Below are 15,160 nucleotides of genomic sequence, written 5' to 3' on the forward strand. Positions count from 1 at the left end.
CCAGTTTCACATAATTGCATCTAGAAGAAACCACAGGAGATAAATCTATTAATTCTCCTAATTTTCTCACACTCCCACCCCTTGGTGCCCACACCTCTCTTTCTTGTACCTTCTTCCCAAAGAGACATCTCTACAGCTTAACAAGCTCCATGAGGGGCTGGTCTTGATTCCAGCTGCTGCCTGGTAAATCCCCACCTGGAAATACCTCATCCAATGGTCAATGCTCTCTTCTCTGCCTCTCTGCCAGCCAGCTTGTGAGCTCAAATCATATAACCAGAGATATAAGTGAGATTTAATTAATAGATCAAATTCATGAGAAAAATATCAAAGAGTTTGTTTCGAAGCTAAACATCTTGTCTATTCTCTTCATGTTTAGGCAGGATTTTATAATATCAATTATTTGTAAAAGATGCTGAGAATAAGGTCTCTCCTTTCTAGAATCAGGCCTACATACTTGTTGGACAGCTCCCATTTGCAAGAGTGAATGAATGGGCACTTACGATATTAATTTCAGGACAAATAATCCCCCAGTCTCTAAGCACAACGACCTTCTTTTCTTAGGAAGAGAGAGGCATGCCTTTCTTTTCCTGATGCTTATTTCTTCCTGGGGATGATCTGTGCACAACCACCCCAGGCAGAGCTAAGCGGTGGTTCCCTTTGGTGCTACTCTCTGAATCCTCAGGAGCAAAGGGCTCATGTTCTTTCATTTGTTCACTGATTCAACAAATAGGTATTGAATGCTTCCTACCTGTGCAGACTCTTCTATGCTCTGCAACTATAAAAGTGAACAAGACAGGGCCAAGAAAAAATTGCTGCCCTCTCAGAGTTTGCATCTTAGCAGGAGAAGGTAGAAGATAGATAAGTAGAGTATAGGCTGTGTCAGATGGTGCAAAGTGCATGCAGAAACCCCAGGCGGGCTGGAAAGTGTTGCAATATTAAGTTGAATGGTCAAAGGTGGCCTCATTGAGCGCTCTCTTGTTTTTGGCCTCTTGTGTTCACTTTCATAGTTCCAGGGTGTAGAACAGTCTGGAGACATAGAAGGCATTTAATACCTATTTGTTGAATCAGTAAATGAGTAGATCGACATGAACCCTCAATTTGTGGAGATTCATGTTCCTTCTTCATGAGAAGGGGACATTGGAGCAAAGACCTGGAAAGGTGAAGGAGTCAAAGGCTTACGGGAAGAGCTCTGCAGATGGGGGGAAGTGCAGAGCCCCTGAGTGGGACCTCTCCGGGAAGAGCCTGGAGGCCCATGTGGCTGGAGCCCAGAGAGGGTGGGGAAAGCAACAAGAGATGGGCAGGGGCCGGGGGAGGGGGACAGGAGGAGCCATGGCGTTGTAGGGCTTTAGGGCCATTGTTGACTTTCACTTTGAGAGGCAGGAAAGCAAAAGAAGTTGACAAGCAGAGGAGTTGCATGGCCCATGGCAGGTGGAAGGATCTCTCTGGCTGCTGGGTTGAGAATTGACCCGGGGTACGGAGGGTGAGAGGAGGAAAGGAGGCCAGTTGGGGCAGATTTTATATTCGAGATTGGTGATGAATACTGCTTCTTTCCTTTGGCTTCGTACAGTGACTAATCCAAATTACTCTTTGAAAACCTTAGCTCTCACTTTGCCTTGCTTTGCTCCAGGTGGAAATGAAAAATCTACTGACTGAATTTAATGCGGGGCTCACCTAAGCATGACTCCCTCCTCCCCAGCCTTGGTAGCTTCATCTCAGAGTATTAAGGGTGGCCTTGGGCAGAGAGCAAATATCATTGATTTATTTTCTCCATTTCCCACTCTTTAAGGAACATGCTTAAACACATTAATATGTAGATAATAAACTGAAACATTTTATTTATAAAAAAATCCTCTGATTTCAAACTAGCCCCAGTCATCCTTTCTTGAAAACTATCCCCATCTGAGCTTCCTCCACACACAAAACTTTATCCTTTCAAATAGAAATCCTTCCTTACTTTCTCGTGGCCTAGCTGCGTGTCAGTGTTCTTAGGGTTTGTCAAGCCTTTTACACTTTTTGCTTCCTCGTAATGGCTTTGTGTGTTTTTCTCTCGGTAATTGACTCGTAAGTAACACTGGGCAGCTTTGGTGCAAGAGGCTATGGAGGAAAAATGGATAGGCAGAAAAAGAAAGAAAGGGACTTTGAACAGAAGCAAAAGGTATTGACTTTGACTTTCTTTCATCTTTCTAATGGTGAGGGACGCTCACTGGGAAGGGACATAAGAGTTCCACTTCTGCATTTCACCCATAAGAAAAGACCTGGTCAATGGGAGACCAAGTATCCCAAACAATAGGCGACAACTCTGTGACCTGTGCTTTCCAACGCTCACCCCACCTTAGTCTCCAGAAATAAAAGAACCCTGTAATCAGCTATCTGTAGAAAGCCTGCCTTTTCAGAATTCCATGGCCGATCTCAGAGACCAAACATACTTGAGTTTACTTTAAAAGACTTTATTAAATAGAAAGTCATTCTCAGTGAAATAACAAAAGTTCCGAACTTTCATAGTAATAAATTTTTTATAGGACTCATTCCATACATTCTTTTTTGTTTTAAATATGGAGTCTTTCTCTGTTATCCAGGCTGGAGTGCAGTGGCAGGATCTCGGCTCACTGCAATCTCTGCCTCCTAGGTTCAAGTGATTCTCCTGCCTCAGCCTCCCAAGTAGCTGTGATTACAGGCATGCACCACCACACCCAGCTAATTTTGTATTATTTTTTTTTTTTTAGAGATGGGGTTTCACCATGTTGACCACTCTGGTCTCGAACTCCTGACTTCAAGGGATCCACCAGCCTTGGCCTCCCAAAGTGTTGGGATTACGGGCGTGAGCCACTGAGCCTGGCCACATTCTTGTAGCTATAGTGGATGCCCGGGTGTTTTGGGAGACCACTCTGGGACTGTGTCATGGGGTTGAGGGGTTCTGTGTGCATGTGGCCTGTCACAGACCTTAGTTGTCATATCATTTCCAGGGCTGATCAGCCCAAGCTCAGCCATGTCCATTTGCAAAGGGCTTGGGTCTGAGTGACAGCCACAAGGCTGGGCTCTCTGTGTGCTCCTTCTCATTTCCATGTTTCCCCAAGCCTAGGCTTCTCCTTAAGAATTCTTCAGTAACACATAGGGACCAGGTCAAAGAGGTCTGGGGCCAGTAGGAAACGGAGGTGTGCTAAATTTTGATAAACAATTTCAGAAAATGAATTGAGAAGCGCTACCCATCTGTGTTACTACCAGAGCTCAGACTCTCCCTTCAGTTGGATGCTTTCAGGGGATTGCATCTCCAAAGCTTGTGCCGTATCCTCAACATATCCATGAACACAGGCAGAGGACCCTTTCACAAATACAATCTATATGTCTGTATATTCAAATCAATTTCCAGAGGATGAAATGGAAAAAAATTATTTACCTATGTATTTATTTATGGTCAGAGCCCCTCTGAAAAAGAAAAGTGTGCACAAGAATACAGGTTTAGGATATAGTGTCGCATGGTGAACAACTCAGTGCTGTGAGCCTGTGAGGCCCATCTGCTGTCGTAGACTGCTGGCTTCACCATGTAGGTGGAGGTTGCAAATAACTTTTGCAACTCGGCACAAGTTATTTAACTGGAATCTAGATTACTGAGTATATAAAATGGCAATAAACACAGAACAACAGCTCATGAGGTTATTGTGAGGTTGAAAGGATACGGTTTACTGAAGTGTTTAACGCAATGTCTGGCAGACACATTAAGTGCTCAGAAGAGTTCGCTGCTGTTGTTGCTATCCTTGCTGTTTGTCGTTTGGAGGAGTTTAGAGAATGGAGACAATATATAATAGAGCAAAGAGGGGCATGGCCTTGCCTCGCATGTGTTCCCATCGGTCACTCCCGTCACTGAGAAGAGGTGAAGCCAAACTTTACCTCTGGCACCAGGTCAGAGCCAGCATCTCAGCATTCATCATCAAGATGTGCTCCACAAAGGGGAAGCCCCTCACCAGGCTCGGTGTGTGCAAAACCCCCCAGAGGCATTTTACAGGGAGCCAGTGGCTCACCTTGACTATCGCCTCCTCAAGGAGAAGACCAGTGGCTTGCAGTGCCACCTGCCTCCTGCTGGGCAGCACGCCTCTGTCCCCCACACTGTGCCAAAGAAAGAACAGGCAGAAGCTCAAAACCAGCAGGATTACATAGACTCGGCATAGAGGGCGAATCAGGACTATTTTCCAGAAGGAGAATTTCTCTCTGTGAAAAGATAAGACTGGTGTTTAGAAAATATATTACCTCCTCAATAAATGGTCACTCTTATCATCCTGGTTTTTATTTTGTTTTTGTTAAGGGAATGTTGGATTAATACAATAGCAAATAAGAAGAAATAAAATAAATATTTTTTCTTAATGATAAGCCTGCCTAATGTGTAAAACTTCTAGATTAAAGTGATACAGTTATAAAATTGTTTTTCTGGTGAACCATTATAAGACCGAGACCAGGCTTTGGCAATCATTCTTCATCCTTAAGACATTTTCTGAATGTCATTATCTTCAATGTTAACTATTTCATGACTATATTGATACTTTGCCCTGTGGCTGAGGGCTGACCTCTTTTGGGCTTCCTTTTGGTCTAATTGCAGTTAATAATCCTTGTTGGACGACTGAAACACTCCTTTTTTTTTTTCTTTGTAACTGAGTCGCTTTATCCCCCAGGCTTGAGTGCAGTGGTGCGATCTCAACTCACTGTCACCTCTACCTCCCAGGTTCAAGCAATTCTCATGCCTCAGCCTCCCAAGAAGCTGGGAGTACAGGCACCTGCCACCACTCCTGACTAATTTTTATAGTTTTAGTAGACATGGGGTTTTGCCATGTTAGCCAGGCTGGTCTTGAACTCCTGGCCTCAGGTGATCTTCTTGCCTTGGCCTCCCAAAGTGCTGGAATTACAGGTGTGAGTTACCGCAGCTGGCCTAAAACATTTTTTAATAGCAGAGTGATTCAGTAAATTCTGGCCTATCCATACTATGGAATACTAAAGGCACCAAACGAAATTAAATAGAACATCAGGTATCGACCCTGAAGATGCCCCAAGTTAGGCTATAATGAAAAACAAAAATTGCACTCCCTCTTCCTTCTGCGCGTGCACACACACACACACCCCTATTATGCACACATGTGTACAGGCATATGCACATAAATACGTGGAAAAGGAGGGGAATGAGACATCTTCAACTGTTTAATGGTGATCTTCTTAGGGAGCAAAGTTGGGGAGGTATTTCTTTTGAGGAGGGAGGCGAAGGGAAATTTTAAAATGTTTATGCATTTCATTGGCCTCTTTTACAAGAAGACCGTAGTCATGGAATCTGTGGTTAATAGACCAAGATATTAAAAATAGTAATACTGGTCACTTATGCACAGAGCAATGGTGAGGGCTGATGGGTTATTGAGGACTTTTGAGGCCCTCTCTCCGAGGAAAGACGAGAAGCACACGTTTCTTTGGGAGAGGCGCACACGGCGCCTCCTAAAGAGGCCAACTGATTGCCGCAAGCTTGGTGGTTAGTAGAGATCATCAATTCCAGGAGGAGCCAGAGCTCCAGTGTGAGGAAAAGTGAAAGTAAATAATTTCTCAAAGTAAACAGATTAAATTAAATGCATTTTTCATTCACTAGAAAAGAGAGCAGGCTCTCCTTAGTTTTATTAATTTATTTAAGTAGAGTATGGATTTTTGCCTTTCTTGTCCTCTGTCCCTTGTTCCCACTGGCCAGTGCTGTCTTTTTATTTGAATTATCTATTTATTATATTAGGTTAATAACCCAAAGGCCATTTTGCATGGTATACACTATAAATACACATTATCGCAGTTACATATTATGCAGCTGATGAAGGAAGACAATTTATGACGAAATGAGATTATCTCAGTTTTTCTATCATCTATTGTGTTGTAGTCTGAAGATTATATATGCAGTTAAGAAAATGAACCACATCTTGTGGTTTGCAGTTCTCTCAGTTCTGTCTGCACAGCTGTGATATTAGGGAGAACTAAAATGTGTAAGCCAATCTATTTATGTCAGCAATCTTCCCCCTCCCTTCCCATTCATACACACCTATTTCATTCATCATTTTGACAGTTTGCACAAGCAAACTGTCCTAATTTTTTTTCAAGAGCTCTTTTCACAAATTGAGTGTGATGTAGAATTAATCATACCCGTTAGGCAGGAGGTGAAGGACTGTATCACTAGGGGGCATTCCCCTCCCTCCCCCGCCATTCAGCGTCCTCTATATTGCACCACAGAGAATTCTCGACCACCCTCAGCCTTCTCTCATTCCACCAGGGCACGGGGTTCTCCGCTGCCTGCAACTCAGTGAAGTTGGGCTCTTACTTCTGTGTTGAAAATATTTCTTTCGTGTATTACAACTTTTTTTCCATGTTCATCACAGCAAGCCGTCATTATACTTCTTGTTATTTTGCCTTCTTTGGGAGTCCCCTCCTGACCATTCTCCCCCTTCCCTCCCACTCCCCACCCCCTCCCAGATCTTTAAAAATAAAAGATACTTGGAAACATAGAAATTTTAAGACATCAGCTTCAAATGGAAAGTACTACTTAGGATGCTTCCCACTAAGGAAGTGACAGGCGTCTCACTGGTTATGTGCTTGCATTTTACTTAGAAGTTTTCTAAAATAATGCAGCAGAGGAGAAGGGTAAAGAAGTTCTAGTTTGCAATGGTGATAACTGAGAAAACTTTGGTGCATATTTTTTTATCGTAGACTTGAAACTTGAGGTTTGTGTCTAAAAATGTATGCCTTATGCCATCCAGTGTTTTATACATGGAGTGAAAAAAGAATCCCACCTAATGACAGTTAATCATTTAAGCTTAAAATTCCGGCTCTCAACACCTATGCCAGTCTTCCTCCCCTTCCTTATTACAAAAGAGAACAATCTGAAAACTGTAGTCCAGACCTAAAATTGTGAAGATGTCGTTGGGGAAATACGTACTGCTTTGCTCTGCTGCACGTCAAAAATTGTATAGATGCTGACAGTTTAGTGGAAGGAGCAGTTTTTGTATCTCAAAAGCATGTGGGTAGTTCTGACAAATATTAGTTACATAAGGCTAATGATAGCTGAACTCAAACCAACACAAAGTTGCTTTAAAAGAGAGAAACTTTCTAAACCTGTTCTCGTGCCTGCAGATGCTAAGGAATTGGATCTGAAGTGTAATTTTCAGCCTAAACTTTCAATAGCATGAAAACCTCACTTCTTCCACGGACGAGCTTTGAAGCGGAAATCAGAAACATGTGCTCAGGTCCTGACTCAGTGGTGAACCAGCTGGGTGACTTTGCACAAATCACTTCTGCTCCAAGTACAAATGCTGACTTTCATGGTCGTGTGCAAAGTCAGGAGGTTAGGACCTTTAAGTTATCTTATGATTCCACAATTTAGCTTCCTTTTGCCCAGATGCCATTATTTCCACCCTTATTTTCAGCTGAGTTGTGTCCAAATAGTCCTTTATGTTTTTATAAGTGATGAAAACATTGCTTTTATATTTCCTGCTCCACGGTTTCTGTTCTTGGAATAGAGATCAATGCCCCCATTTTATGGTTTTGTGGTGACTGCTTAGCGCTGAAACAGCCTTGAGAAACCCCACAAGCAGAGCCCAGGAATGACAAGAGAATGCTGAGAAAGGAGGCAGTATTAAGATTTTGTGGGCTCCTGGATGGATTTTAAGATGTTTTGAAGTTCTTGTAAGAATTTTTCCTCTATATTCCTAGTAAAATAATTAGAATTTAGTAAAAATCATCGAATAATCGTTTTGGTTACATAAATAAAATTTTAGTATCCTTAAATTTTAAAGAAAATTGTATACAGAAGCCTTTTGCTTATTCTTTTCATGTAGACATTTATTCACTCATTGATTTATTCAATATTTTTACTCTACATATAGTTATCATATATTATATATGTGTATATGTAAATTATGAAGATACCCAGAGAAGCTACGTTCAGGGAACTCACAGTCTGTTAGAGAAAATAAGATTATTTTGTGACTCTTAATACAGAAAAGACAGATAACATCACAGGAGGATAGCAAAGGAGTGGTGGAGGTGAAGAGAAGGGGGAGGTGACTGCGAGTCAGGTTTGGTGAGAGTGAAACTCATGTCTATGAACAGGACTTACAATTTTGGTTGGGTTAGTAAGCGAATGGAAGTGAGACACACTATCCACCACCATCTCCCTGTGAAACACAGAGTGACTTTTAGTGTCTGGAAACCATGAAGCAGTGAGCCACCTCTCTAAGTGGGTTTTACTTGGTAGGCAGCAAGAGGGAAGGAAGAACTCAGGGCTGCTGAAAAATCATCACGAACCAAAACAAAGCATTGCTGTGAGGTCCAAATATCCCAAACAGTCACTGTGTTGCTTGCTTTGTTAAATATATTACGGTGGAGAGGAGAGAAGATGAGCTTTGGTGCCAGAAGGACCTAGATTCAAACTCTAGTTCTAGTCTTATTTAGCTCTCTGTGGGTCAGGTCCTCATCAGTATTGAGAATACCACCTCTGTGAATGAGCTAGTATGAGCATTCAGTAAGATGACTCTATTAGCTTTGTGACCTAGCTTCAGTCTTCTCATCTGTAAAATGGGAATAAAAATATTAAGTAAGATGGAAAGATGGTATGACATAATGCATGTAACCTCCGCCTCCCAGGCTCAGGCAATTTTTCCTGCCTCAGCCTCCTGAGTAGCTGGGATTACAGGCGCCTGCCACCATGCCTGACTAATTATTTTATTTTTAGTGGAGACAGGGTTTCATCTAATATTTCCATATTATTTGTCTTATTTGACATTAAAACTCTCTGTCGGATATGGATTCTTATTTCTCCATTATGTGGATCAGGAAACTCAGCTCAGAGAGGTGAACTGGTGCACTGCAGTCAGTACCGCAGTCAGCGTGAAATAAGGCATGTTCTCTGATGAGAGCAAAATTCAGGTGCAGATTCTATGACAGGAGTCCCACGGTCTTCCTACAGTACTGCACTAAGGCTGCAGGAGGAGCTGGGGGTCACATCTACCATGTGTTGGTTTTGTCATGGAAAGAGCCAGAAGAACTGGAGTCTGAATCCTGATTCTGCCTTTGATTACCCATGTCTTTTCAGGAAAATCACTTTAATCTCTCCAAGCTTCAGGTTCCTTATCTGGAAAACAGGCCTTGTGTTATTTACTTTATAAGGTTGTTGGGGAGATTAAAAAATTCAAATGAGAAAATGTATGTCAAGCACCTGTCATTTGGAAACTCATGAAACAGCTAACTCCTGTTTCTGAGTTGGCAGAGCCCCAAGTTGAGAGATTTTCTAGCCTGTGTTGCCTGGGATATTTCACAGAATACAATTTCCTGATAGGTGTTAGGTGAGAAAAGGCACTGCGGCTAAATAAGCTTGGGAGAGATGAAACGAAACTGAATGAGGCTCTTTTCTGCAGAACTTTTTTTTAGAGACAGAATCTCGTTCTGCTGCCCAGGCTGGAGTGCAGTGGCGCGATCATGGCTCACTGCCTTGAACTACCTAATATTTCTTTTTTTTTTTTTTTTTTGTAGACATAATGTCTCCCTATGTGGCCCTGGCTGGTCTAGTCTCAAACTCCTGGCCTCAAGGGATCACCCCACTTCAGTCACCCAAAGTGCTGGGATTACAGGCGTGAGCCACTGTGCCCCACCCCGCAGAGCTTTTTTAATGGCTAGTTGATGATGCCTTCTATAATGGGATGTTGCAGGAGCGTTGCTTAAGGTCCTTTGACCACAGAATTCTCTTTAGGAGATCATGTCAGGTGACAGATGTCCCACGGTTCACACATTGAGACCTGGTGGTTAAGTCAAGCATCTCCCCTTAGATACATGAGGACACTGTGGACAAAGGGTTAAGGAGAGAAATACGCAGGACTGGGGAGAGCACCAAGCTCACCTGACATCCTCACTCCTGCGTTCATACGACTTTGGGTTCTCAGGCCGCCTTGCCTAACATTGCTCTAGTGCCTGCTAAGAGGGTCGAAGTATCGGATGGAGTGTCTAGATATGACAAAGGAGGGAAAGAAATTCTAGAGACATCTAGTTGGAAACATACAAGATATGACCAAAGGGAGATTCAGAGCAGGGTGGCCAACCCACAGCAAGCCAGCCAATCAATCCCGGTTGTGACTTCTTGCTAGGACTGAGACCACAAGAAGAAGACATCTAATTGTACGCTTGCAACCACAGTCTGAAGCTAGAGGGACTAGGGAGAGGACGCCTGTTAACATCGTGAACTGTGGCCCAGCCACGTAGCCATTTGCAGCCTGTCCATATTTTACTGAGATGAGCAATTACATGTCCTGTAATGGCAATGAAGCAATAAAATTTATGTCTTGTCATCTTTAACAAGATTAGGCATAACCCTGCTCATAAATGTAATACTGAGTGGAGATTTTTAAGAACATAAGTATAGTTAAGGATCCTTGAGTTTATCCCTCATAGTTAATTAAAATCCTCCCCAAGAATCGGCAGATGATAGATATTAGGACACTGAACCTTTTAATCCACGGAAGGGTGAACTAACGATTTTTCCATACCTTGCTCAGCTTCAGCGGGGTCTGTGTCTCACTACATTTGTACCATATGGATTTCAGAAGAGCAGCGAAGGGCGTGACTCCGATCCCCGCGGCAATGCACACACTCACTGGGTAGTGAAACACATCCGTCAGGGCAGCTCCGAAGGGCCCGTCCACTGCTAGCCTGGAATCACAGAGGAGTGAAGCCTATTTGACCTTCAGAACACCTTGCTTGTGAACCCCAAACCATCTGGAGCTGGTGCTTTTTAAAGGGCTTGTTTGCCAGTGTGTGCCGAGAGGTTGGCTCTGTGCCTGAGAATGCCCTATTTGGAGAGCCTGGGGTTAGCATGAGGATTTCCAGCTCTGCCTGATGAGCTGGGAGACGACCAGGTTGTCCTGGCCCAGGCACCGTTCATGGAAGGACAAAGCCTGGCATCTCTCGCCATAGCTCGGGACTCTTCCGTGTGACATGCTCTCTTTACAGTTCTTAGAAGCTTGTTTTGGCTCCAAGAATCAGTGAGCCTGCTGGAAGGGCTGTCTCTCTTATCACCCCAGCTGCATCAGAGAGAAAACTGTGGAAGCATCAGGTAGCTCAGCAGGCTTCTCTTTCCTCTTCCTAATGTCATTCTCTCCTGTTTACATTTGGTCACACATCTGAGTATATTGATGTAATTTTAGCCTAATGGAAGCCATTCATTTGGAATAAGTATAATTTTGAAGTCATTTGCCAGTTACGTGGAACTTCTAAAACCCATTATTTTAGGTTCTTCTGACTCGAAATCTGTAGTCATTAGGCCTTAGGTAGCACTGGTATTTGTCTTTGCTTAGCAAATTTTTCTTATTAAGAATAAAGCATATTCATTGAATAAAGAAGAGGGTCCTTAGCACGGTCCTATGTACATGGCCCCTGAATTATTCTCCATCTCTCATCACCGGTCCTCACACTGGCTTTTCTTCCACTTCCTAAAATATTAAATACACGGTGCTCCCTTCTGCCATGGGGACTTTGCATGTGATACAAAGTCCCTCTGGAATAATCTTCTCCAGTTTCTTCCCTCTCTCATTAGTCGGTTAATAGTTATTCTTCTGGTAGGTCTTATTCCATTCAGTCCCTGTGGAAGCCATCTTGAACCCCTCAGCTTAGGTTAAATCTCCTCTGATACCGTTCACAGCTCCACGTTCCCCTCCTCTCTAGTCCTCATCACAGCTGTAATTTTGCGATTTGTTGGTGTGTGTGCATGATCCGATTGATGTCTGTCTTGAGCTGTGAGGTCTATGAAAGCAGGAGCCAGCGCTGTCTTTGCTCACTGCTGTAGTCCCAGGACTCTCTGACATGAAGTTGTTCAGTAACAATTGGTTGAATAAATTGTAAAGGGAATGTTTAAAATATTTCAGTCAGCAGAACATATTAAATAACCTCAACTATTCCAAAAGCACACATTTACATATGAACAAAGATATGCTAATTCAAAGGTTTCTGAGTTATTCATAACCATTCCCTAAGGAATGTCTGTTGAAGGCACCAGAGGTTGGCCCATTTGGGCTTTACTATGTGTTCACGAAAGTTCAATTGCATTTATTTTAAACTATTCTATATGCCAGACTTCCTAATAATTCAAATGAACTCTTCTGAAGTTAATCTTAATTAATATGGCTTTATTACATATTGATATATGGAAATGGAAGAATAAAAATAAAAGGTCATTAACCAGAAATGGTTAGTATCTTAGCCCACTGTAGATTATTTCATAAATGATTAGATAAAGGAAATTGAGACAGACAGAGAGAGAGAGAGAGAGAGAGAGAGAGAGAACCTGTCCATAGATTAAAATGTCTTATTGTTCATTTTTAAAAAACAAATAGTCATATTGAGGATTTATTTGACACTGATTTAAAAAGATACCAATTAAATCCAAAGAAGAATTTTGTCATGACTCCACAGAAATATACAATAAACAAATTTCTATATCTTTAGAATTGAAACTCAAAGCTACAGGAGAAAATATTGAGTCTAAGTTTCCTGCTAACGCAGAAATCCTCCTGCCACTTCCCTGAGAGACGATCATATTCCAACATGAAATTGCAGGGCGCCTTGCTCCATTTAGGGACAATTCTAAGTATTAGACCATTTTTTTCTCACATCTTACTGAAATCTGTCTTCTGACAACTCTCACCTTTGCCTTTCTGAGAAACACATTCCAGTTCTTTTTCCTTTTCTGCATCTCAGGGCTTTAAATAGTTGATCATAGCTATCATGACACCCCCGTTGTTCTTTTTCGGGCCCCAATTTCTTCATTTCTTTAACAATCAGAAATGGCTCCCTTTGCATAAATTCTTGTTTATCACATTTATGCAGCTCTCTCTGCCTTGATTTAGACACAGCATTTCTAATATTGAGGCTCAGACAATGATTTGTCTTGCCTGCATCCATGTCCTCTGGGTCCTTGTTGGGTAGGTCAGCAGCACCCCACCCTACCCCATTAGGCTCCAGTCTCATCTCTCTGAACGGACCAATTGATTCCTCTAACAGATGCTTCCATTGCTACCTCTGCAGCAGGTGGCCATTCTTATCTTTCTAGTAGTAATAGGAGCTAACTCTTTGAGCACTTACCATGTACTAAGTCATATGTTAAGTGCTGATATGGACTGTTATGTTTGATCCTAAACAAAGCCATGAGTACTACGATTGTCATCTTCATGGTACAGATGAGGAAACTGAGGCAGTGTGTTGCATACATTTTCCAAGATCATACACAAATTTGGGCTTTGAACCCAGGTCATCTTACACTGCAGCCCCCAGCCCTGGGCACAGGATAACTTGCTGAAAACTCCATCAGCTCTGAGAAATTCCTGTTTTCCTTCAGAAGGTCCAGTCTTTTCAAAGAATTCACATTTTTCTCCCTTTTTCTTGGGCTTAGAGGAAGAGATTTGCTTGCTCTTTTTCTGGGCTTGCTCTGCCCAGGCTTCTCACTCACAAATTCCAGGGGCTGGATTAAATTTGTCTGGGAACCCAAAGCAGTAAAAAGATATCGTGCTCTCCCCAGTATGGTACATTTAATTCAAAATTAAAACTATGCATAACTGTAAAATCATCCAGGGAAGTTCGATAACATTCCAATTCTTTGTATGTTGAAGATTTAAACAAATTTTAGGTTTTTAGAAGGCTTTGCCACTAATACATATGCCTACATACATAGAGAGGCAGAGGGCACCATAAATTAGTGAATGGGGGCAAACAGCTCTGTTTATAACAACCCATCTTTATTGAGCCCATAAATACTTACTGAGTGACCGAGAGTCAGGGCCTGTTCTAGGACCTGGGGATGGTAAAGTGAACCAAACAGACAAAGTCCCTTTTCTCACAGAGCTTCCATTCTAGTGTGGGAAGACAGAGAGTTAACAAACAATCAAGCAAATATTGAGCATGCCAGGTGGTGGTAGAAAATAAAGTCAGCATGTGGCATCAGGGCAACTGAGCGACTGCTGAGGTTGTCATTTCATGTGCAGGGGGAAGGAAAGGCCTCACTAGAAGGAGACATTTGAATAGAGACCTGAAGGAAGAGAGGATGCCGCCCAGCAGAGATGTGGAGAGCATTCCAGGTGGACAGAACAGCAATGGCAAAGGCACTGAGGGCTGCATGCTTGGTGTGTGTGAACAAGAAAGCCGGAAGAGCTAAGCCCATGAGGGAGCAGGAGGTGGAACAGATGAGCCCAGGGAGGCTCTGGGGACCCTGTTGGGCCTTGCAGCTGGTGATGTGCTCCAAAGACAGAAAGCATATCAGCTACTGAGAAACCAGTACCAAGTTCTTGTTGGGGGTTTGGCTGAAATGCCATCTGGTTTGTGAAGGGGAAGGGTGGTTGACAGAGAAGATAAGTATATACACACAGGGCAGAAGACAGGTGGCAAAAAGGATGAAGGCTTTTGTCTTGGTGATGCCAAGGGGAGAGCAGGGACTGGCACAGCAGTTAGACACATGCCGTGTGTGTGTGTGTGTGTGTGTGTGTGTGTGTGTATGTGTGTGTGTGTGTGCATGCATGCACTAGCAGGGTGGGGGGGTGGTTCATGGGGTTGGGGTTGCTGTGTGGGGCATCTACTTTTATTTCTGATTTTTGAGCATTTGTACAATCTTAAAGTTTTATTACTTTCCTTCCTTTCCATTATAAAAAAGAAGATAGGTATTGTCATCTGATTTGGGACCCTGGCTTGAGCAGATGATGTTTCTACTTGGTTTGCATCACACCATTCTTCAGGACCAGTGTTTGAAAAGAGGCCTGTGATTCTAAATACAACCCAGCCCAGGGGTGCAGTTATAGCTCAGCAGCCTATGAACAGAGGGAAAGCAGGACAATAAGCTGATTACATTTTCTGTCTCAAATTTATTATGGTACCTTGTTTGTCACCAAAAAATACTTGAAAAATTAAATGAGATAAAGAATCCGTATTGTCTCCAGGGCTTCATTTATTCTTTTGTCAAATCTTTCCTCTGCATGCACTGCGTGTCAGACACTGTTGTAGGCACTGGCGATTCTGCGGAGGAGGGACAATGTCCTGCCCTCAGGAACTTCCATACGAAGTGTCTCTACCGAGCTCCCTACCAAAGTGCTCATGCCAGTGGCTGCTTCTTGGTAGTTCCTGATGCCCT

The 15,160-nt window shown here is 42.8% G+C and overlaps 1 protein-coding gene across 1 annotated transcript in view; it reads right to left on the bottom strand.

Moving 5' to 3' along the window:
- The window catches only part of NOX3 (NADPH oxidase 3), a 65,590-nt gene that overhangs the window by 17,271 nt on the left and 33,159 nt on the right, over positions 1-15,160 (bottom strand). The window contains exon 11 of the mRNA XM_078370904.1: positions 10,539-10,701. Coding sequence (XP_078227030.1) covers positions 10,539-10,701 — 163 coding nt within the window. The remainder of the gene's footprint in view (positions 1-10,538; positions 10,702-15,160) is intronic.

Source organism: Callithrix jacchus, chromosome 4 (assembly GCF_049354715.1).
Source record: "Callithrix jacchus isolate 240 chromosome 4, calJac240_pri, whole genome shotgun sequence".
NCBI classification, from domain to species: Eukaryota; Metazoa; Chordata; class Mammalia; order Primates; family Cebidae; genus Callithrix; species Callithrix jacchus.